Source organism: Volvox carteri (assembly GCF_000143455.1).
Source record: "Volvox carteri f. nagariensis unplaced genomic scaffold VOLCAscaffold_40, whole genome shotgun sequence".
Taxonomy (NCBI): Eukaryota; Viridiplantae; Chlorophyta; class Chlorophyceae; order Chlamydomonadales; family Volvocaceae; genus Volvox; species Volvox carteri.
Window position 1 is genome coordinate 265627 of NW_003307583.1, and position 23116 is coordinate 288742.

The 23116-nt window shown below is 64.9% G+C and overlaps 1 protein-coding gene across 1 annotated transcript in view; it reads left to right on the plus strand.

The window, feature by feature from the left end:
- VOLCADRAFT_121252 (uncharacterized protein) overlaps positions 1-23116 on the plus strand; it is a gene marked incomplete at both ends in the record, with an annotated part of 34779 nt that overhangs the window by 8056 nt on the left and 3607 nt on the right. Inside the window, 33 exons of the mRNA XM_002954000.1 lie at positions 32-106; positions 677-864; positions 1026-1295; positions 1745-2213; positions 2466-2674; positions 2959-3193; positions 3227-3654; positions 3781-4007; positions 4174-4371; positions 4571-4959; positions 4999-5187; positions 5254-5481; positions 5602-5844; positions 5917-6219; positions 6594-8403; positions 8506-8773; positions 9059-11399; positions 11475-11651; positions 11919-12081; positions 12143-12275; positions 12731-14129; positions 14504-14674; positions 15070-15227; positions 15318-15741; positions 16001-17860; positions 18095-18281; positions 18805-19139; positions 19471-19575; positions 19917-20033; positions 20334-20708; positions 21141-21216; positions 21418-21984; positions 22858-23108. Coding sequence (XP_002954046.1) covers positions 32-106; positions 677-864; positions 1026-1295; positions 1745-2213; positions 2466-2674; positions 2959-3193; positions 3227-3654; positions 3781-4007; positions 4174-4371; positions 4571-4959; positions 4999-5187; positions 5254-5481; positions 5602-5844; positions 5917-6219; positions 6594-8403; positions 8506-8773; positions 9059-11399; positions 11475-11651; positions 11919-12081; positions 12143-12275; positions 12731-14129; positions 14504-14674; positions 15070-15227; positions 15318-15741; positions 16001-17860; positions 18095-18281; positions 18805-19139; positions 19471-19575; positions 19917-20033; positions 20334-20708; positions 21141-21216; positions 21418-21984; positions 22858-23108 — 14568 coding nt within the window. The remainder of the gene's footprint in view (positions 1-31; positions 107-676; positions 865-1025; positions 1296-1744; positions 2214-2465; positions 2675-2958; positions 3194-3226; positions 3655-3780; positions 4008-4173; positions 4372-4570; positions 4960-4998; positions 5188-5253; positions 5482-5601; positions 5845-5916; positions 6220-6593; positions 8404-8505; positions 8774-9058; positions 11400-11474; positions 11652-11918; positions 12082-12142; positions 12276-12730; positions 14130-14503; positions 14675-15069; positions 15228-15317; positions 15742-16000; positions 17861-18094; positions 18282-18804; positions 19140-19470; positions 19576-19916; positions 20034-20333; positions 20709-21140; positions 21217-21417; positions 21985-22857; positions 23109-23116) is intronic.

Here is a 23116-nt window from a genome sequence, read left to right on the forward strand (position 1 = left end):
GCACGGCGCCGCCATGGCTTTCCTGACGCAGCTGGCCCCCTCCGCGGCGCCCCGCATGGAAGCCCTCATAGCCAAACATCTGTTGCCTGGAGTCAAGAACGCTAAGGTGGGGTGGGATTATAGTTGGTGGGGCCTAATGTATTGTAGGGCCTAATGCCGTTAGGAACCTAGGGGGGATGAAGGCCAGAACACTGGACTCAACTCCCCTCTTCCCGGGTTCCGGTCGTATTTGCGGAATGGCAGGTAGTGCAGTCCCATCCCTCGGTGCGTTTCTTAGGGTGATGTTCTTAAGGAAGGTTGTCGTCGGCTGTTCGGGGCATTTCAGAGAGAGGGGGGAAGAGGTCGTGGCGGATGTGGGGTTGCGATGGTGATGTGGTTCGCGCCGGTGTGGTTTGCATGGTGTGCTGGCAGCTGGACAGCGAGCTGTGAGGGCGCAGCTTTCGCTGGGGCCGCTTTCATGCTCCTTGCGCTGCCCCGTGCCCGCCTCCCCGTATCTCCTCATGCCTGGTCGCTCCCAAACAACGGAGCGGAAACAGCCCGGCACCCAGGGCAAAACACCCCTCCCCAGGGACCCCCAGGCTGGCCCTTTGCCCCTTCGACGGCCGCTACAGCACCTCCCTCAACCAACCTGAACCAACCTCCGCACACCAACATCCCTCACCCTCCCCCCCCGCAGGCGCTGCTCCGCGCGCCTCCGGAGCCGGCGGGTGGGACCCACGTGTTGTTTGAGGCCTTCTGGCTGGAGCGGGGTCCCCTGGAGCTCCCACGAGGGGGGCGTGAGGATGACGGCTCGGGACGGCGCTTCGTGATGACACCCAGCGTACGGCAACACCTAACCAACCTGGCTCGTGCAGCACTGATCAGGTACGTGTGTGCTTGTCTGTTTGTCTGTGTGTGTGTATGTGTTTCGGTCGAAGGCCTTTGGAATGCGGTGACCCCTAATAATACCCCGGGGGGAACAACAGCTCCTTTCCCGCGAGTCAAACCCCGCCCCTGTCCGCCCTGCGTCTGTTGATGTGCCCCAGGAAACATCCCATCCTGCTCCAGGGCCCCACCAGCGCGGGCAAGACAAGCTTGGTGGCGTACCTAGCCGCCCAGACCGGTCACACCTTTGTGCGCATCAACAACCACGAGCACACGGACCTCCAGGAGTACCTGGGCTCCTACGTCAGCGATGCGGCGGGGCGGCTGGTGTTTAGGGAGGGGCCGCTGGTGCAGGCGGTGCGGCGGGGCTGGTGGGTGGTGCTGGACGAGCTCAACTTGGCTCCCACGGAGGTTCTGGAGGCGCTCAACAGGTAGGCGGGTGGGGTGGGGATGGGGGTTCCGGAGCGGGCTAGCGGGTGGGGTTAAACGGATGTAGCTTGTTAATCTGAGCCGACTTATTGAACTGGGTAGAATGACTGACGACAACGAACGTTACCGCGAATGTGTCAGGGTGCGGGAAGGGAAGGGTTCCGTTTTGTGGAACGGGGGAGATGTGTTTGAAGGTGTTGCCTGTCGGACGGGGTTCTGCAGGCCGGGGAATCTCCGCGCGGCTTGTTTTGTCTGAGACCGCCGCGGTTTGTAGAGAGTGTCCACTGACCGCGCAACTCCTGGATGCTGCTGCATGGTTGCTTTAGGGATGGTGGCACTGGTCGATCTCGCGCTTGGTTGTTACTTAATTAGGAGCATGTATGGCGCCATTCGTGATGATGTATCGATGATGTATACGCCGACGCCGACACCATCACACCCTCCACCGCAGGCTGCTTGACGACAACCGGGAGCTGCTGGTTCCGGAGCTGGGTGAGGTGGTGCGCCCGCACCCCCACTTCCTGCTCTTCGCTACCCAGAACCCACCTGGCGGCGCCTACGCCGGTCGCAAGGTCCTCAGCCGGGCCTTCCGCAGCCGCTTTCTGGAGCTGCACATTGACGATATCCCCGACTCCGAGCTTGCGGAGATCCTGGAGAAGTGCTGCGCCATCGCGCCCTCGTATGCGGCCAAGCTCGTGGCGGTCCAGCGGGAGCTGCAGCGCCGCCGCAACGCAGCCAGTGTGTTTGCGGGCAAACATGGCTTCATAACGCCGCGTGATCTATTTCGTTGGGCGGAGCGCGGCGCGGTGGGGTACGAAGCGCTTGCGGCGGACGGGGCGCTGCTGCTGGGCGAGAGGCTGCGCACGCCAGCCGAGCGGGCGGAGGTGGTGGGCGTGCTGGAAAAGGTTATGAACGTGAAGGTGGGGTTTGGGGCAGCCGAGGCCGGGCTTTATGTCGGCTGAGAATATTTTGGTTGTAAGTAACGTGGACCATGAGGCAGGGAGAGGGCTACGCGCTCTATGCTTGGTGTGCATGTGTTTTTCGTGCCTTGTCTTCCGTACCTTTTTTTACCTGTTTTTCACCGGATATCATCCGCGAGTTTCTGGATGGGGCCGCCCGACGCCGGCCTGGGGCCCACACACACCCCGCCCGCTGCATTCCGCCCTGCGCAGGTAGACCTGGAGGCCCTGTTCTCTGCGGAGGGAGATGCGCCCATTCGGGCCCTGCAGGTGGCCCTGCAGGAACAGCTGAAGCCTGGGGGGTCTGAGCTGGCTGAGGGCGCGACCGGCCCCGCAGCGGACGCGGGGGAGGCCCTGCAGGCGGCTTTGCGTGGCGTGGTGTGGACTCGAAGCATGCGGCGGATGTACACCCTGGTGGAGAGGTGCGTCGCCGCCGGGGAAAGTATTGTAATGAGCGTGGGATGTGAAAGCATGTGGGATGTGCGAGGACCCAGACGGTATGGTCGATAGCGATGGCGATGGCGAGATGCGGGTGCCAGGGTGCAAGCGGAAGCCTTCAGCCGCGATCCAACGCCATTTTACGGGAGCGGCGAAGGCCCTCGGTTGGAAAACTCGTGCAAATCTCTCAAGCTCCTGTAATGGCGGCTGACGAGGAAAGCCCTTTTCACCCGTGTTCGGGGCCTTTTGCGGTGGTTCCCCCTTGCAGGTGCTTGCGCCACAGCGAGCCGGCGTTGCTGGTGGGCGAGACCGGTACCGGCAAGACCACCGTGTGCCAGCTGCTGGCGCTCATGCGCCGCCAGCACCTCCACATCCTCAACTGTAACCAGCACACCGAGACGTCGGACTTTCTGGGCGGCTTCAGACCTACTCGCGGCAGGGAGAGAGCCGTCGGGCAGCTCCGTGCCGCAGCTGCGCGCGTGGCGGCGAGTCCACTGCTGGGGGTGCTAGGCCTCGCGGCGCCTGCCGTGCCGGAGGAGCTTGTGCCGCAGGCCATCGCACCGTTGGCAGCGGCAGTGGCGGCGGCGGCGGCGGCGGCCGCCAAGGCAGTGGCGGAGCTGGACGTGCGCGGGAGAAAGGACGCCAGGAAGGCGCTACGATCGGTGTTAAAGAAGAAGGCGGCGGCGGGCGGTGGCGATGGCGGTGGCGGCGCCGCGGATTTGGGCGAGCAGCTGAAGGTACTGCAGGCGGATGCCGCCACAGCGGCAGCGACTGCCGCGGAAGCACGCGCACCGTTTTCCTGGGTGGACGGGCCGCTGGTAACGGCGATGCGCCGGGGCGACATGATCCTTGTGGACGAGATTAACTTGGCGGAGGATGCCGTACTGGAGCGCCTGAACAGGCAAGCGCGCTTCTCCTGTTATGAACCGCCGGGGTGTCGTCGTGGTTTATACAAAACTCGTGGGTATGCTGCTTTCCTTAACCCTCACCCGTCGCTTCCCTCTCTACACCTGTCTTTCCCCTCTCTTCTTGTTTCTTAAAATGAGTTTTGCACACTAATCGCAGCCCCAACTCCTCGCCACACACGTAGTGTTTTGGAGCGCAGCCGTACTCTGACACTGGCGGAGCGCGGCGGCGAGGGCGCCGAGGTGGTGGTGGCTGCGCCGGGCTTCCGGTTGCTGGCCACCATGAACCCCGGCGGCGACTTTGGCAAGAAGGAGCTGTCGCCGGCGCTGGCCAACCGCTTCACGACCATCTGGGTTCCTGCGATGGATGATCCGGAGGAGATGCGGGCCATCTTGGAGTCCCGACTGGCCGGTGCGGTTGGGGCGGTGCGGTTGGGGTGGGGAGGAACTGCTCCTTTGTGTTGTAATCGTCACCTCCGGGGTTGCTCTCCGAGGTGTACACTGCATGCACATCCGACCAGTCCTAACACGCGGATGTGGCGGCGGCTGTCGCCTCCTGAATCGCTGCCTGCCCGCAGACTCGTTCAACCGCGCTGCAGTCGCCGAGCGGCTGCTGCGCTTCTGGCAGGAGTACCTGCGTCTGCAGCCCAGTGGCGCCCGCCAGCCGCTGAGTGTGCGCGACCTGCTGGCATGGGTGGGCTTCGTGAACGCCACGGCACCGCAGCTGGGGGCGCTACCCGCGTACGCGCATGGCGCCCATCTCACCCTGCTAGACGGTGCGTAATAAATAATAGCAATTTATAATGATATAATCCGGGGCTCCCGCGGGACTCCGCTCAACACACACCGACAGGTGGTGATATCCACGGTTGTGACCAGGAACGGAACTGCTCCCTTGCCGCAGTAGTTGGTGCTTCATTCCATGTTTTCATCGATAATTATCCGTAATAACCACCGTCGTGTTGTGGTGCGCAGGCATCGGCCTGGGCGTGGGCCTGCCCGCAGCGGCCGCCGCCAGCCTGCGCGCCAGCCTGTGCGCCTTCCTCGCCACCCAGCTGCCGCCGGAGCTGGGCCCTCACGCCGCCCTGGCGGAAGGCCACCTGCACGCGGCCGAATCAATGGCTGCGAAAGGCCTGGTGCCCGCCTCACCGCCCGACGGCCAGTGGGGCATCCCGCCGTTCTTCGTACAGCTGGCGGCATGCAACCGCGAACCCCCCGCTGTCGGCGGCTTTGCGCTGCGGGCACCAACCACGGCACGCAACGCCTTTCGCCTGCTGCGAGCCATGCAGCTGCGCAAGGCGGTCCTGCTGGAAGGCAGTCCTGGGGTTGGAAAGACCAGCTTAGTGGCGGCGATGGCCAAGGCGGTGGGGCAGACCTTGGTGCGGATAAACCTCTCGGAGCAGACCGACATGATGGACTTGCTGGGTGCTGATTTGCCGGCGCCAGGCGGTGCTCCAGGACAGTTTGCTTGGTGCGACGGGCCGCTGCTGGGCGCGCTGCGCGCCGGTCACTGGGTTCTACTGGACGAGCTTAACTTGGCGGGACAGTCGGTGCTGGAGGGGCTCAATGCGTTGTTGGACCACCGCTCGGAGGTGTTCATTCCGGAGCTGGGTGCAACGTACCGCTGCGCGCCGGGTTTTAGGCTCTTCGCCGCGCAGAACCCGCTGGGCGAGGGCGGCGGCCGTAAGGGCCTGCCGCGCTCCTTCCTCAACCGCTTCACTCGCGTGAGTGTGGAGCTGCTGCGGCGGGACGATCTGCTGTTCATTGCAGGCGCGCTGCACCCACGCGTGCCGTCGCCGTTGCTGCACCGCATGGTGGATCTGCTGGACGCCATGCAGGCGGCCGCTTCCGGCGGCGGCCCTGGTGCCGCTGCGGCGGCGGCTGGGGTACGTGACTTTGCGGCGGCCGGCGGGCCGTGGGAATTCAACCTGCGTGACTTGCTCCGCTGGTGTGATCTCGTGGAGGGCAGTGTGCCGCCGCCGCCGCCGCCTCCCCCTGCAATGGAGACAGAGCAGCAGATCGTGGACGCATCCAGGGGACCCGATGATATGGATACGCATGCGGACGTGGCGGCGCCGACGGCGGCGGATGGAGGGCCAGCAGCAGCGGCGCTAGATGCCGCCGCGGCCCACTTTGCTCAGATGCTGTTTACCCACCGACTGCGCACGAGCGATGACCGCGCCAAGCTGCTGCGGCTCTTCACGGCTGTGTGGGGCGCGTCGCCGTCGGACTGGCAGAAACAACCCCAGGTGCTGTTGTCCCCAGAGACTGTCATTGTGGGTCGGGCAGCGGTCTCGCGGGTCACGGATCCCGCGGCGCAGGGTGCCGCGGCGGCGGCGGCGGCTGCCGCCGATGCAGCGGCATCAGCCGCCGGCGCCACCGCGTCCGAACTTCAGCTGCTGCCCTGGTCGCTGCCGCTGCTGGAAAGCCTGCTACAGGCGATGTCGCGCGGCTGGATGGCACTGCTGGTGGGAGGTCCTGGGGCGGGTAAAACGGCACTGGCTCGCACGGCCGCTGCCCTCTGCGGCATGAGGCTTCTGGAGATTTCTTTGACAAGCGGCACGGACACGAGCGACCTGCTGGGCAGCTTTGAGCAGTTGGAGCCAGAGCGCAGGGTGCAGGAGGTGGGGTCGGACCCATGGGTCACACAGGGTTTAGGGTTTTTCAACGGGACGGCAGCTGTCGGAAGGCGTATGCCAGAGATACCTAGCATTAATGGTCCGCTCCTTGCGCTGTGAAGGTCCTTAGCCTTTCCACGGACTTAGGGTTGTTTTAAATAGGGTGGATCTTGCGCGCTGGAGGCAAACAGCTTTCTTGAGGGAAAGAGCAACACGAGATGTCAGGCGGGGAACGTCGGAACGCTTCATTATCTCGCGCCTATCCATGTGGGGCTCTATGCCACTGTGCGTAGCAGACTATGGTTAGCAGACTGTGGTTATGTTCCACACGTAATAGTGGCAGTCTTGCCGTTGCCGTACGCGCTCCCCTGCCGCTGCAGGCTTCGGAGCAAGTACAGCAGCTGGTGCAATGTGTGTCGCAGCAGCTGCTGACACGCGGCGAAGGAACTAACAGCAGCCGAAACGCAAACCACTCGCCACTCGAGGGTGTGCACGCCGGCCGTCTGGCGGCGGCGCAGGAGCTGCAGACCGCCTGGTACAGCCACGCTACCGCTATGGCTGCATTGGAGCGCCAGGCGGACGCGCCGTCGCCCATTGCTGCTGCAGCAGCCAAGGTGGAAGGGCTGCGTGGCGTCATGCAGGTGTGCCGCTCCGCCATGGCTATGCTGGAGGTTGCCGCGGCCGCCGCCGCCACTATTGCTACTGCCGCAGCCGCCGAGGCCGCGTTGGAAGGCCTTGCGGCGCTGCTGGCTGACGAGGCCGCTGCGGCGGTCGGCGGGCGGTTCGAATGGGTCGACGGCGCACTGACACGTGCCATCGAGCGCGGCGGCTGGGTGCTGCTGGAAGGGGCTAATCTGTGCAACCCCACCGTTTTGGACCGTCTCAACCCGCTTCTGGAGCCCAACGGCGTTTTGTATCTTAACGAGTGCGGGCACACCGCGTCTGGCCCACGGGTCATTCACCCGCATCCGGAGTTCCGACTCATCCTGGCTCTAGACCCGCGGCACGGCGAGGTGTCTCGCGCGATGCGGAACCGCGGCATCGAGACCTTCCTGCTGCCGCCTGCGGCAGTAGCGCCTGGCGCCGCCGCTACTGCCGCTCTGGTGGATGCCGGGGCAGTGGTGGACGCGGACGTGGAGGCAGTGCTGCTGTCGCAAGGCATCGTTGGGAAACGGCTGCTGCGTGCGATGGCGCGAGGACATGTGGCCATGTGCCGCATGTGTGCGCGGGCTCACAAACGGCCGCCGGGATTGCGGGAGGCCGCCACAGCGGCGGGCTTGGCGGCAACACTGCGGGAGCGCGGATGGGCCCTGGCGGCAGCGGTGCGAACCGGCTGGACGCACGTGTACCTGCGGGGCCAGGGCTTTACGGCGGTGGAGGCGGCGGAGGCGCAGGGCATCCTTGATGATGTAGTGCGACAGGGCGTCAACGCACCAGTGCTGCTGACGGTAAAAGCCGCCCTAAGCGAGATGGATTGGGAGGGCGCGACAGCGGCTGCTCCTGACGCTGAAGACAACCATGCCGACGGCTCTGGCGCTGACGATACCGTGTTGCTGACGCTTGTGGGACCGGGTGGCTTGCTGTACGGCGAGAAGGCATTACAGGCGCTGTGCGAGCAGCCGCTGGTGCCGCAGCGGTTGGAGGCGAGCATGCTGGCGGCACCGGCGGGCTGGCCTGTGGCGGCGACGGTACAGCAGCTGGCGGCCACGTCAGCCGTCGCCGCCGCGGAGCGTGACGTGTCCTTCCTGCGGTACATCTTGGGCGCGTGCGCCGCCGCGGCGGCATGCGGGTTTGGCGGCAACTCGGCAGTCGCCGGGGCGCGCCGGAAGGTTTGGGCGTCGCGGCTCCAGGCCGCGTTGCGTGACGCCAGCGGACCTGCGCGCGACGCTGCCGTACGTCTGCTTCAGTACATGCCCGCGGAGGTGGTGGGCCCCGTGCTTCACGGCGGCAGTGAGGTTGCAGCGGCTGCATCCGACGGCGATGCATTAACGCTGGCGGCGGCGCCAGCGGCACCAGTCAATGCCGTCAACGTGCACCTGCAGCAGCTGGCGTGGGCCGCAGCGCAATGCCTGGTCCAGCGAGCCAGCATGCTAGATGGGCATTACCGCACGTTGTTGTGCGACGTGGCGGCGAGCGAGCAGTCGACCCTGGCGGCGGCGCTTGCAAAACAGACGGCGGCGGCAGGAAGCGGTCTGGCTGAGGACCTGGCGGTGTTGGTTTCGGAGCTGGTCCGGGATGTGCAGTCGCACACGCTCTCTGAGCGGCTCCGTGAGCGGATGCGTGTCGCCGCAGCGGCGGCGGGTATGCCGACAGAGCTGCAGCAGCTGCAGCCACTGGACCTACGCTACGGCCAACTGCTACAGCCCTTCTTGCCTGGTGTACCCGCGGCGGCGACGGAGGCGCTGCACCGCGGCGCGGCGCGGTTGCAATGTGCGCAGGCGGCACTGGGCGCGAGGCTGCTATTGCGCCGCGTTGTGTTGGGCACGGATGCGGCGGTGGCCGCCGGCACGGCGTCGCCGCTGCAATTGTCGTACTGGCGATTTCTGCGACCGGAGGAAAGGTGAGTTTGTGGGGGTTGTTGGACGCCGCGTACCGTACTACTAGTACAGAGGGAAATACGGCCATTAGCTTCAGCATGCAGGTTGTTCGGACGTCGCAGCCCGCCCGCGGATATCTCCTCCTATCGCCGGGCGGAGCTCACGTCTGTCACGTCTTGACAGCGTCGGATGTTAACTTTGGATTCCGGTTATTCTCTTTCCTAATCCTTTAATCAACCATATTTCCTCTCCCTCTCTCTCTCTCTGTGCCATATTCTGGGCCCCCACCTACTCCGTCGCCTCGTCAGGGCCGCGAAGGACGCCGACCACCCCGCCGTGGACTGCCTCTACCCGCTGATGTCCACCTTCTGCGACCTAGAGGATCAGCTGCTACTGCCGCCGCTGCCGCAACAGCAGCAGCAGCAGGCTGTTGGGGTGTCGTACGACGGCACCTGGGACGGGGCTCTGAGAGAGCGCGTCGCAGCTGTGCAGATGTGGCGCGGCGCATTGTGGCGCATCGCCCATGGTGTACTGCACCTCCCACTGTCACTGCTGCCGCCGCCGCAGCAGCAGCAACCGCACACAGGGCTCACTTCCGAGAGTTCTGCAGCCGCGGCGGCGGCAGTTGTTGTGCCACTGTTGAGCTTAGACGTGCCGCAGCTTACGTGGACATGGATGCGGGCTGATAAGGCCCTTGTGGCGCTCCTAGCGCACCCCGACGTGGTGCTGGCGGCTGGCGGCAGCGGCGGCGGCGACGTCGCGGCGCGGCTGGAGTATGTCCGGTCGCAGATGCGAGAGGCATTGGGCCTCGCCAGTCGGCCGAGCAAACCGCTGGCGTGGCGATTTTGTGGAAAGCCCGTGCTACCCAGTACCCTGCCACTCCTTGAGGCGCTGGTGCAAGGCCGCGCGCTGTCAGCAGCGGCGGCGGCGGTGGAGTTGGATCCGCAGGGCAGGCCGGTAGGCTTGCACGGTGTGGGTGTGGATCTGGACGACGTTGTTGTAGCTGCGGCGGCGGCGGCGGCGGCAGCCGCGACCAGCGGCGGCGATGGCGGCAGCGGCGCAGCAGCGCGCACAGTTGAGGAGCTCCTCGCCGACGACACACTGGATGTACGGCAGCAGGTGGCGGAGGCGGTGGCATTGACGCTGTGCGTCGACCCAACGCTGCGACTGGCGCTGCGGCGGGGTGTGGCGATGTTGGGGGCCATGCCGTTGCTGGAAGCGCTGCGGCCTGGCAGCAAGCCGTCAGCAGCAACAGCAGCAGCAGTAGAGGCAGGGGACCCCAGGTCTCTGGCGATGCAAGGTGCCGGGGTGGTGTCGGCATTGCGGGTCTCGCTGCACGCCTGTGTACAGGAAGCAGTCGCACGGGTTCTGGCCTGCCCGTCTGAGGACGAATGGATGATGCGGCATTGTGCTCTGGAGGCGCGCTCGCAGCCCACCGCGACCGCGACTGTGGATGCTAAGGCGGCGGCGGCGGCGCTGCCGCTGCAGCTGCTGCTGCCCAGCTCGTGGATGGCATCGCGGACTTGTCGTCAGCTGCAGCTGCCGCTGCTGGCGTTGCAGGACTGTTGCAGCCTCCGGCGGCAGGTGGGGTTGCTGGCGGCGGCGGCGGCGGCGCACATCGCCACGGTGTGGCTCACCGACGTGCCGCTAGCAGCTGCGGGGCCGGCCGCGGCCGCGACGCATGCAGCCCTTGCTCTGTCGCGTCAGGCACGTGCCATCGTTGATGCCACGATCGGCAGCTCGAGCCGATCTGCGATTGACCTTGCACCTTGCCAGCAGCTCCAGTGGGTTCTGGATGAGCTTGAGCGGCACCAGATCCAACGGCAGCAGCGGGAAACTCAGGCACTAGCGTTACGCGGTCGCGACGGTTCGACGCGTGTTCTGAGCGGGAAGAGCGGTGCGGCCCGCAGCGGTGCTGTCGTTCCCCCCGTTGACGGCGGCCTCGACATCCAGCAGCTCTTCCAGGTTGTTCTTCCGGCGCTGACGCACGACATGTGGCTGACATGGCACGCAGCAAACTGGCGCAACTGCTTCAGCAACGGCCTGGGTGTGACTGGGGCTTGCAGCAACGGCTTAATGCAGGGGTTATTGCTGACGGCGCCGCTGCCTAGCGGCCCAGCGGCAGCGCTGGATGCGCCGCTGCTCAGCGCCTGTGCCCTGCGTGTGTTGGGCAGCTCTGAGTCGCAGGTTCGGAGCAAGGCTATGCGGTTGCGGCAGCTGCGAGCCGCGGTGGCGGCGCTGCTGTCTCAGAGCGCCGGCGGCGACGATGTCGCTGCCGCTGCTTCGCCACCTGGCCCACTTGGGCCGGCGGCAGGTGCGGTTCTACCGCCCGAGTGGCCGGGCCTAGCGTACCTCCTCTGCCAGCTGCTGCTTGCACATGTCAGCTCCCTGCCAAATGAGGGCATGCGGGCGGTGCTGTGCGGGCTGTGCGGCCAGCTCGTGGCCGCCGCCACCGCCGCCACGGCGCCGCCGCAAGTGGCGCCGCAATCACTTAACGCCGCGGCGTTGTCCGAACAGCTGGCTTCTGTGCTGGTGCACTCGAATCATGCCGTCCTGCGTCAGCTGCTACAGCCTGTGGTCCTTCCAGCCGTCACTACGGTGGCGGAAGGGCTACAGCTGTGCATGACGGCAGCCTGTGCCGGCAGCGTTGTCAGCAGTAGCAGCAGAAGCAGCAACAACATTACATCTACGTCGGCGCAGCGGTTGCTGTACGGCGCGGTGCAGCGGCGGACGGCGCGGGACGCCGAGCTGGCGCGGCGCGGGCGCGCGTGGGTGTTGGTGGGTCTGCTGCGGCTGCATCTGGTGGTCCCGCCGCCTGGCATCGACCCCGCGGGCAAGTACGCACTTAAGCGGCGTCACCTGGAAGGCATTGTCGTACACGAGCTGCAACCTGAGATCTTGGTGCGTCGAGGTTGGGATCGAGCGCATTATGTCGGGGTTATGCTGCTGCTGCTGCTGCTGCTCTGTGTGTGTGTGTGTTGTACTGTTGTACTGTTGTAGCTGATGCTTGGCTGATCAGTGTCTGCGTTCTGTACTTCTGTGTGCCCGAGGGAAACCGAGTTAGGATCTGGTGTGATCTGATGCGGTCCGTTAGCACATCGCACCCAACTTGTTTGTGAATCGACTGCAGGTACGCCAAGCACTCCAGGGACTGCCCGGCGGCCCCAGCGAGGCGGCGCACCTGGGCGAGCTGATGCAACGCCGGGCTCAGACCGTTGCGCAGGCCGAGGCGGCGGCGGCGCGCTGCGTGCCTCGCCCGCAGCCGAGCCAGTACGCGGCGCTGCAGCGGGAGGCGGCGAGCTTCGCAACCTCGCTGGCGGCGCCGCCAAGGGTGCTGGCGTTGATGGAGGCGCTGTCGGCGGCTGGCGGTACGGCGGTGGCGGCTGCGGCAGCTTCAGCGGTGTCCGGGGAGTTGGCGCAACACGTACAACCGGGGGCAGCGGCGGCGACGTCCTTACAGGAGGCGGAGCTATGGCTGGCAAATGCGAGGGCGTGGTGCGAGCGCTTCGGTCAGCGGTATGCTTGGTGAGAACCCCGGGATAGGCTCCTCCCTTGAGGCTCCGACACGGCGACCGTCCCCCGCTTTCTTGTGCGCGCGGGCGGGGGGGGGGGCCCGCGGGCGCTTGTACATGTTATCTACCTACAAGCTCACCACGTTCATTGCCGCCTTGTGCAGCTCGCCTCGGCTCTCTGACCCCTTCATCTTCTCCCTTGTCTGGCGCTGGCTGCAGCGCGGTTAAAGCCTCTGCCTTGAAGCCTCTTCCTTCCAGCCTTCATTCACTCGACGCCGCATTCCTGGTTGCCTCTTCTACCTTGACTGCTTTAACGCATCTCGAACCGCGCAGCGTGTCTATCTCCTCCTCCCAACGACAGGTCTCCCCGACGGCGTCGGGGTCGTCCTTATCCCTACACTACCTTCCTCTACTTCCCACTTCTTCGCATATAATTACCCCACCCACCCCCCTCGTGCCTTGCAACAGGTACCCCGACATCACGCAGCCCGTCCAGCTAGCCGTCCACGAGATGGCGCGCGGCTTTGCGCTGCTCTCCGCCGCCTCTCCAGCCCCGCCTGCTACCGCCGCCACAGCTGCTGCGGCGGCGGCGGGCTCTACGGCACTCGTACCGCAGCAGCAGCTGGGTCCCATCGCTGCCATCGCTGCGGGACTGTTGCGCTTCCCCACTGTTGCTGCTACGACCACCACCGCGGCCTCATCGCAGGCAGGGGCGTTGGTGCTGCATCCGCGTTTCCTGGCGGAGCCGCAGGCGCTGCAGTTGGTGCAGCAGGTGGCGCGTGCAGCGGCGCTGCAGCACCAACATCAGCAACAAAACCAGGATGCCGCCAAGGCGGTGCAGGCCGCCGATTTGGCTGGCTACGAGATGCAGCTCCGGGCCACGCGCGTGGCCTTGCACGTGCTGGCACGGGAGGCTATGGCGCGCGGTGGCCGCGCTGTTACCGCTGCTGACGCCGACACCGAGGAGGGTGCGGATGAGGCCTCTGTGCTGCCGTCCCTGGAGCGTCTGTTTTCGGCGCTGGTGCAGCAGTGGGCTGCACTGAAGGCATTTGAGGAGGCTGCGGCGGAAGAGGAGGCCCAGCAGTTCAAGACTAAGACATCGACCGCTACGTTTATGGATGAGGACGGGGAGTCGGAGGCGACGTACCGGCTGGCCTTCCCGGACCACTACGCGCCCTTCCGCGACGTGGTGCCGCTTGACCCTGAAGAGGAGCGACAGCAGGAGGAGGACGCGCGGCGGCGTGGCGACGACAGCGCGGCGGCGGCGGCGGCGGCTCAGGACGCCGCCGCGACTGCAGCGCAGGCGCGCAGCAGCGCGGCGCGTCAGCTGCTTGATGGTGATCTGCTCACCGACGTCGTACGGCTGCACGCTGCCGTATTTGGCACCTTGGCGGCGGAGGAACATCTGGAGGTCCGCCAGGTGGCGGCCGCGATGGTCGGGGACAGAGCCGGCATGGACGCCACGGGTCCGGGTCCGGTAATGCCACCGGGGCAGATGGTACCGCTGGCCGCTGCCTCCGCCGCCACGGAGGACGTGTTTCGCCGTAGCTACGAGCTGGGTTCGGAGCTGCTGGCGGCTGTACGGTATCACGTGGACGTTGCCGTGGATGACGTCACCGGGTCGGGTCACGTGTTCCGGCTGTGTTTGGAGCACAACGCCCTCAACCGGGCTGCCGCCGCGACGGCCGCCGATATGACCGCGGCGGCTGGCGGTGACGCGGCGCGGCGGCCGGCCAGCCGGCGCGGCGCCACTTCAAGCGGCACGTCGTCGGGTCCTTTGCGCCGCCGCGGCGGCGTCATCTTCGGCGAGGATGACGGAGGCGTGGACATCCAAAAGCCCTGCGTGGAGGAGATCAGCTTGCTCCAGGTGCGGCCTTCCGTGTTCGATGCCTTCCACGCGCATGCTGAGAGGGTAACGCGAGTAACGAGTCGCGTGGCCTGTGAAGCTTGAAAATTGTCGATGAAAGCTCATGTGTTTTTTTTGTGTTTTGTTCCCAACTCTGATACCGTGGAGCTCTGGAAGGTGTGTTTTGCGCAGCCTCACATCTCGCCTAACCTAGAGCGGCCCCCCGCTGTACCAAAAAGCTCTATATCCTAATTTGGAACGCGGGAGGAGTCCCGAGCTGTCCCGCTTTGATCTGCTCAGTTGGATTTATATCCGAATGCTGAATTCGCCTTGAACAACCAAATCAAACCCTCTGTCCCCGCAACCGCTTGCCCCGTGTCCTGGGTCCTAATTAGGAGCCTGTTTCTGCTTTGGAGAGTCGCCTGCGGGGGCTGCTTGAGGAGTACCCCGACCACCCGCTGCTGGTGCAGCTGCGCGCCATTGCACTGCGGGTGCTGTCCATGCAGCTCCAGTCCCCGCTCAAGGCCGCCCTCACCGGGCTGGAGCTGCTGCTGTCGAGAGCCCAGGTGCGCGGGGAAAGGGGGGCGGGGAAGAAGGAGAAAAGCAACGGCACGAAACGGTACGGCACAGCACGGTACGGCACAGCACGGTACGGTACGGCACGGCACGGCACGGCACGGTGGCAGTCGTGCCAGGAGCGGCATATTATGTTGTGTGGGGAGGACCGGGCTGGGTGCTGAATTGTCCTGGCTGATTCATTTTTTTATGAAGACTTTGTAACTTTGCTAACAGTTGAGTTCTTATCCCAACAGCAGTTCTCAAATGTATAAAATGCAGGCGAGCTTTCTTATCCTGGGGTTAAGACCTTTCCCAAAACATTGTTGCCCCTCGTTGTTCTGTCTGTTCTTCCTGCCCTCACTTGTGATTTCAACTGTGTGATGTGGTGTGCTGTGGTCCTCAGCTGTGGGAGGAGACCGCGGCCTCGTTCGTGTCGCTGAAGCCGCAGCTTGCCCCTCTGGCGGCGCTCGCTACTCGCTGGCGCCGCCTGGAGCTAAACAGCTGGAAGGGCCTCCTGCGCCGCGTCGCAGCGCGCCACACCGCCGGCGCGCACCGCTCCTGGTTCCACCTCCATCGCCTCCTCGCACCCGTGGCGCTGCACCCGCCTACCACCACCACTCCCGTCGGCACCGACGGCGACGCCGACGCCAGCTCATCAGCGGCAGAAGCAGCGGCGGCGGCACTCGCCGCCAGCGGCGTGCCAATCCTCATCGGCATGCCATCCGTACCGGCGATTCTGGAAGGCGCGGCGACAGATGCCGCCGCCGCGGCGCCCGCCACCGGCGGGCCCACGCCTCTGTCGGCGGAGCTGGAGACGGTGTACCGCCGCATGGCGTCCACCCTGGAGAGCTTCGTGCAGACGAGCACCCTGGGCGAGTTCCGCGAACGCCTGGCGATGCTGCACTCGTTCGCGTGTTACGTGGCTGTGCATCAGCGTCAGCGCAGCGGCGCAGGACCGCTGGCGGCTGCGCTGGTGGCCGCACTGCACAACTTGGTGCGCTACTACGGCCAGTTTGAGGGCGCGGTGGAGGCGGCGTTGGCGGAGGGCATGGCGCCGCTAGAGAAGGACCTGCAGGTGGGTGGTGGTCAATCCTCCGCCTGAGCGCTATGGGGGACGTATCATGTATAAGTCTTGACTCCGTGGGAATTCTTTCTGGGCACTCAGCAACGCGTCCTGAGCATATTCGCCGAATCACACAGGGCATGTGCGCTTTTTTCGCCAGTCTAGGCCCCACAGGACTTTGTTAATTTGTCTTCCATCTCTTACATGTAAACCCGTCTAATCCCTGGCGTATCAACTGCTTCACTCGTCTGTGGTTCGTCTTCCCCCGCAGGATTTCGTGCAGCTGGCGCGCTGGGACGACCGAGGGTATTACGCCATGCGGGCGTCCACGGAGAAGGCTCAGCGCTACCTGCATCGCCTTAGCCGCCGGGCGGAGGAGGTGCTGCGCCAGCCCGCCGCCACCGCCCTTGCGGCCGCCGCCAAGGGCATGGGTGTTGGGGAGCTGGCCGCCGCAGCGGCGGCGGCGGCGCGCGAGTGTGGCGGCGGCGCGGATGCCGCTGCGGTGGCGGAAGCCGGTAAAGTGGACGGTACGGCGCAGCAGCGGACAGTGGCCGCCAAGCCGAAGCCGAGGAAGCTCACGGCAGCGCAGGCAGAGGCGGAGGCGGAAGCCATGGACTTGGCAGGCACGGCGGCGACGGAGGGTGCTGACGGCGTAGGCAACATCAGTACTGCGGCGGCGCAGTGGGCCCGCATCAGTGCCGACCTGCAGGCTGCACTGCCTCAGGACGCCGATTCGCAGCAGGTGCTGGCCGCTGCCGCTGCCATACTCTCCGCTCCAGGTGATAGCAACGGCGCATCGACAGCGTACCTGCCTCGCCTCCCACAGCTCGTGGCCCGGCTTGCACGTGTCGTGGCCGACTCGCTGCATCCGCGCAGCGAAGCCGCCGCCACCGCCGCCGCCGCCGACGGTACCGATGACGCCGCCGACGGCGCTCCGGAATTCATGACTCCGGACGAGCTGGTGGTGACGTGCATTGTGCGCTCCAACGAGCTGCGTGCTGACGTCAGCAAGGGCGCCCGCATGCGCAAGCGCCAGGCGCTGGCGGAGCTGTTCGAGGCGTTGGAGCAGCAGGGTCTCTCCCGCCGCCAGACCGCCGTACCGCCGTACGACCGCGACGTCGCGGCGTGGTTCAAGCACCCGGAGCCTGTGGTGGAGCCGCTATGGCAGGCACAAGGTGCGCCGGCGGCGGCCGCGGCGGCAGCAGCGGCGTCATGGACGCGGGCCGATGACTATTACTACCGCTCTATGGCCCGTCTGCAGAAACTGTGGCGGGGTGCCCACCAGCCGCACAGGGACCTTTCCCTACAGGAGGTGGCGACTGCGCGGCGGATGAGTGAGCACGCGCTTTACGTTGTCCGCCGTCAACGCGACGCGCTAGGCGAGGCAGCGGCGGCAGTTGCCGCGCTGACCAAGCTGTCCGACTGGATGCGCGAGGCGGGGACGCCTCCGTCACGTCCCGCCTCCTCTCCCTCGTCCGCGATTGCGTCAATCGGCGACGGAACAGCTTCCGTTGCCATGCATGGCTGCAGCCAGGCCGAGCGACTCGCTGCCGTATACAAGCAGAAGGACCGGCTGGACAATCTGGCGCTGCTGGGCTCCGAGACTTGCCAGCTGCTTGACGCCTGCTTAGCCACGCGTGCGTTGCCCGCCGCGCAGGCGCAGCTGGCGGCGGCGATGGCGGCGGCCCGCGCCGCGACGGCGACGGTAGCGGCTTGCAAACGCCGCCTGGATGCCGCGCTGCTCAGCTGCACAATCCGTATAAACGCCCCCGCTTCCGTATCCGCCAGTGGCGGCGCTGCCGGTGGCAGCTGCCAGATGTGGATGACCCACGGGTCGGTCGAGGCAATGATGCAGAACTGCCAGGCGTTGGTCAAGGCGGAGGCTGAGCTGGCGGAGGCGGTCCAGGCGGCAGCGGCAGCAGCAGAGGCCGGCCCCGGCCTCGACGAGGTACCGGCGCTGCGTGAGCTGTACCGCACCGTTGCGTCCGCGGCCGCCGAGGCAGCCCAATGGCTGACGGCCGCCGCGCCCGACCGAAACGGTGCTGGCGCTGATGAGGCGGCCGTAGGTCCGACTCACGGGGGCAGCGGCGGCGGACTGTCTGAGGAGTTCGTGGCGGCTATGGAGGGCTTAGTGCGCGGTGTGCTCCTATGGGCACAGCCGCCCCAGCAGCAGCAGCAGCAGCAGCAGAACAGCCTGGAAGGCGCACCGGCGGCGGCAAGACCAGGGTCCCACAATCTGGTCCAGACGACGTATGATTTTGAGGCGGCCTTGAAGCTCCCCCGTGCTAGAGAGCTCGCGTGTGCTGGTATCGCGGCGCTACGGCGGCTAGGGGCGGCGACGGTGGCGGCTGCGGTGGCCCCGCAGGCGGGGTTGCTGCTACGTAGTGTGGCGCCGATGTTGCGCATGGCGGCGGAGGCGCTGCGGCTGCGCGCTCTGCAGCTGCTGGCGCTGCATCGCTCGACGGCCAAGCTGTCGTACGTATGTACGGCTGTGCTGGCGACGCTGGTGGAGGAGGGGTACTGCGTGCCGGAGGAGGGCAAGGAGGTGGAGGGTGAGTAGCGGATACAGTCAGCGGACGCGCGAGGGGGGGAGAGCTGGGTGCGCCGGCGGCGGCGGCGGCGGCAAGGCTCGGCTGCTGCTGCTGCAGCTGCTGCTGAGCGTGGGAGACGGCACCGAGGCCAAAACTCGCAGTAGCGCCACAGCCCCGCGCCCTTCCGTTCACCCTTTTCGGTTTCCCCTCATTACCCCGCTCCAAACTCTTTTGCTGTCATTAGTTGCATGGGACCACTCCTTGCGTTCTGACCTGACGCTCATTTCCTGACGCCCTGTTTTCAGAATCAAAAGGAGATCCCCTTCCCGGACATTCAGCCACCATACTTTCCGGTGATAGATCTTCACCGGCTACCGACCACGGTGGCCATGTTTACTATCCATCTGGGGACGTAGCCGTGTGTACCTGTGAACTCTAATCATCTTCACAAGAAACCTCTTTGATTTTCGATTTCGTTTTACTGTTTGTTGATGCTTCTTGATGTTGTTTGTTGGTGTTGCCGTTCCGGATGTCCCAAACTCAGGCGGCGACGGTCCCGGGGAGTTCAAGGAGGCGGAGGGGACCGGTCTGGGTGACGGCACAGGCGCCAAGGACATCTCCGACCAGCTCGATAACCAGGACCAGTTGCTGGGGGCGCAGCAGCGCGGCGCGGAGCAGAAGCAGGAGGAGCAGGAAGACAAGCAAGGCGGCGGGCCGGAGGAGGAACAGCCCAAGGGCATCGAGATGGATGACGACTTCGAGGGCTCGCTGCATGACGTCCCCACGGACCAGCGCGACATGAACCGCGACAGCGAGGACGAGGAGGGTGATGAGGAGCGGATCGACCAGCAAATGGGGGACGTGGGCGACAATGAGGAGGTGTGTGTCCTGCGGGTTGAGGGGGTTGAGGGGGAGGGAGGGAGGGAGGGAGGGAGAGAGGGAGGGAGGGAGAGGGAGGGAGGGAGAGAGGGAGGGAGAGAGAGAGGGAGGGAGGGAGAGAGGGAGGAAGAGAGGGAGAGAGGGAGGGAGAGAGGGAGGGAAGGGGGTTGGGGGGAGAGAGGTTGTTACAATTAAGACACAGTTAGCAGATGTGGTAGAGCAAGAGGCTAGTGTGCAGGATAGTGCCCTGCATGGTGGTGTCTTCGGGGACGGTCGGAATAGTGAATCCACTGCGCCGCTCGACGATGTCACCACGTCCTGCCACGTACAGGTGGTGGATGAGCGGCTGTGGAAGGATGAGGATGAGCAAGACGGAAAGCCGGATGAGCAAAAGAAGAAGAAGGAGGAGAAGTATGAGAAGGACGCACCGATTCAGGTACGCAGAGCACACAAGAGCAGCATGTCTGTGTGTATTTGTGCGTGTGTGTGCCGTAGGATGCCGCTACCCTGCCCAGGCTGCTGCAATCGTCCTTTTAACGGATCTTGCCCTTGGGGATGGTTATGCCATACACCACCACCGGGTGCAACTCCGTTTCTACGGTTTCATGGGCTTCGCTACACCACGAGCTGGAACGTACATCTTCCAATTTTCCTTGTTTGTGCGTTCGTAAGTTCGCACAGTCTTTTGCCTCTAGGCCAAAGAACGCCAAAGCGCAGCCCGAGCATGCCATGCATTGCTTGTGTTTGGCGCGCCAACCATTTTCCCCCACTCCCCAGGTTGAGGACAAGACCGACCTGGAGTACGCTGCAGGTCAGCAGGAGGAGGAGGAGGAGCAGAAGGACGGATCCGCCAAGGAGCCGCCCAAGAAAGAGCAGCAGAAGAAGAAGGGCCCGGTACGCTTTGTTTGCGTTGCAGCGTTGCGTTGCGGTCCGGACGGGTCCGGAAAGGCCGGCACGGGGTTTTACCCTTGGCGGCCTTGCAGCCGCCGTGTGCCCTGGCGCCCTGGAATTGCACCACAAAAGATAATAATATAAAAACTTACGAATGCTCCATTCGTCTAGTTTGGCACTGCCAATGCACTGCCAATACCTGAGCCCCTTCCGCTAACAGAGGTTCTACTATGTCAAATGGAGATATGGTGATGCTGTAGGCTTCAACGTGTGCACGTTGCCGCGTCGTAATTGTGGCTGCAGGACGACGAGGACGCGGCGCAACCAGAGGCGTGCGGGGAGGAGGGTGAGGAGGAGGGCCCGGTCAACGAAGATACGGATGACAAGTACGAGGACCGGCACCACACTGCCCCGCAAGCGGCGGAGGAGGAGCTGGAGCTGCCTGAGGAAATGAACCTGGACGGTGACGCGGAAGCGGACAATGAGGACACTCAGCAGCCGCAGCAGCAGCAGCAGGAGGGTGAAGTCCCTGAGAAGGAGGAAGAGGGCGGGAAGCAGGGCAAGGAAGAAGATGCGGAGATGGTGACCGGGGAAGACGGCAAGGAGAACGACCAGGAGCAGCAGCAGGACCAACAGGACGGCAAACGCGAGGAGGACGAGGACGAGGCGGGTGGCAAGGTGCGGTAACGCGCGAACGCAACGTGTAACGCTCCCTCGGCCCCTCTCCTCTTGCTTTCTTCACCTTTCTTCGAAACTTCGACGAAACTTCGACGAAACTTCGAAACTTCGACGAAAACTCGGAAGTATCTGGAGCCGCCGACGCACATTGTACGGCGAATGTACTGCACTTGGATGGCTCTGGGCGTGTCTGTCCTGTGGAGTCGTCCCGCCGTGCTTGGGTGTCATCTGGGTCCGGTCTTCTTCTTCTTCTTCTTCTTCTTCTTGTCTCCTAGCTCCACACCTACCCAGCTGGCTCTACCTCACCCGCGGACAGAGGGAGGCGCTGGGGTGTTGGGTTTTTTCCCCGAGAGCTCTTTCCAGCCCCTCAGTATATTTGCCTCCAGGGGAGTCCCCTCGTCCCACGTCCGCTTATCCGCTCCCGTGTTGCAGGACGGCGGCGAAGGCGAGGTTGACGGCCAGGGCGACGACGACGACATGGATGTGGAGGACCAGCCGGGAGGTGCAGGTGCGGAGTCCTGCCTTCTCAAGGCGAGGGGGGGAAATTCGCTTTCGCCGCTCTTGGAACATTGGATTGGCAAGTCTTTGTTCTCTTCCAGGCAAAATCCCTTCCATGTTTCCGTGGGTTTGCTTGTGCGCCTGCCTGCTACTGCCCGCGGACTGTAGTATGAGGAGACCCTGGCTCCGGAACCCTGCGACGTTGTTGCAGGTGGCATCGGAGAGGCCGGCGACCAGCAGCCCGAGCCCGAGCAACCACCGGAGGCTATGGCAGTCGATGACCAGCAACAGCAGCAGGGGGATGAGGACCAGCAGCAGCAGGATCCCCAGGCGGAGCAGCAGCAGCAGCAGCAGCAGGCGGGCCCGCGGGGTATCGCATCCGGAGCTCCCACCCAGCAACCGGAGAGTGCCGGTGCAGCGCACGGCGCGCCGGAGGAGCAGCAGCCCGTTCGGCCAGCGGATGGCGACGCGGAGGGATGCCAGCCGCAACCGGCCGCGGACTCATTGCAGCAGCAACAGCAGCAGGACTTATCCCGAGCGCCGGACACGGCTCCTGACGCCCGGCAGGCCGACGCCGGCTTGGCGTCCGTAGCGCAGCGCGGCGCGCCGGCGCCCATTACGGGTGGCGACAGAGAGCGGGGGGCCCAGCAGCAGCAGCAGCAGCAGCAGCAGCAGCGGGGCCGGCGGCAGCAACAAGAGCCTAATCCGCTCCGGAACCTAGGGGATGCGTTGGAGCGCTGGCGGGCGAACCTGGCTGTGCAGCACGAGGCGAAGCAAGGTGGGGTGGGGAATGCGGGTGTGTTGGGCTCTCTGGTAGGAAGTACGAAGCTGCTTTGCCGGGACGGCAGTTGTGTGTTCGTGACGTGGTTTGGTTGCGATGAGCCTGTGAAGGTGGGCGGTCTGGGGAGAGGTTGTCGGGGGTTTTCTGCTAGGAAGGAGCCCTTGCTACGACCGGCTGTGGCACACATGGGCCCCAAAGAGCGGAACAGGATGGAGGAGCGTCGTGTGTAATCTTGGCGTCTCTAGCGGCACTGGAGGGGGGCGCGGCCGGCCCATGTCTGTACGTCGAGCATATCTGTGTTTGTATGATGTTGTTATAGGGTGATATAGCTTCACCAGCGGCCCCCTTTCCCGAGGCAGTTCCCTGCTCTCCCCTGCGAGAGGGGCACCCTATTCCATTCACCCCATCCGACTTCAGAATGTATTGGTTGAGTTCAGCAACTCACCACCAGCATCCAAACAAATCTAGCGGATCAACGGCGCCACAACTTAGTTCCTGGTCAGCGCGCAAATTGCTATAATCACGTCCTACACCGTCCACAAGATGGGGGACCACCTCCCAATTCAACACCCCTCACACACCGAGGGGTCGGCAGGCGGATTTGAACCCGGAACCTCCGGGAGCAGAAGTCAGGCCTTAATTTCTGCCAGCCACCTGCCTGTGACTGTATGTATGTATGCGTGTGTGTCGGCCGGGGGAATTTGGGGATAAGCAGTCGAATTTTTCTCGCCCCTGTATTCCGTCTCCCCCGCCTGGGCGCGTCTCTCGATGAGGGGGATAGGACAGGGCGAGAGTCCCACCCCTCTTGCCCCTCGCCGCTCTCCTCATCGCGCCGCGAACTTATTTTCGCCCACGTGTGCCTGCCAGCAGAGGACCGGGAGGCTGCTGGGGCCGCCCAGGACCAGGATCAAGGACCAGAGGACGGCGCCGCCGGGCAAGAGGAGGCGCCGCCGCCGCCTGCAGGTGCAGAGTTTCAGTTCCTGGGCGCCGAGGAACGCTCCAGGGCGGGCGACACGCAGGCGCTGGCGCCCGCCACGGACGAGCAGGCTGCACAGCAGGCGGAGGAGCTTGACAACGAGGGCCTCATGCAGCAGCGCCGGGACGAGCAGCAAGACGATCAGGTGCGCGT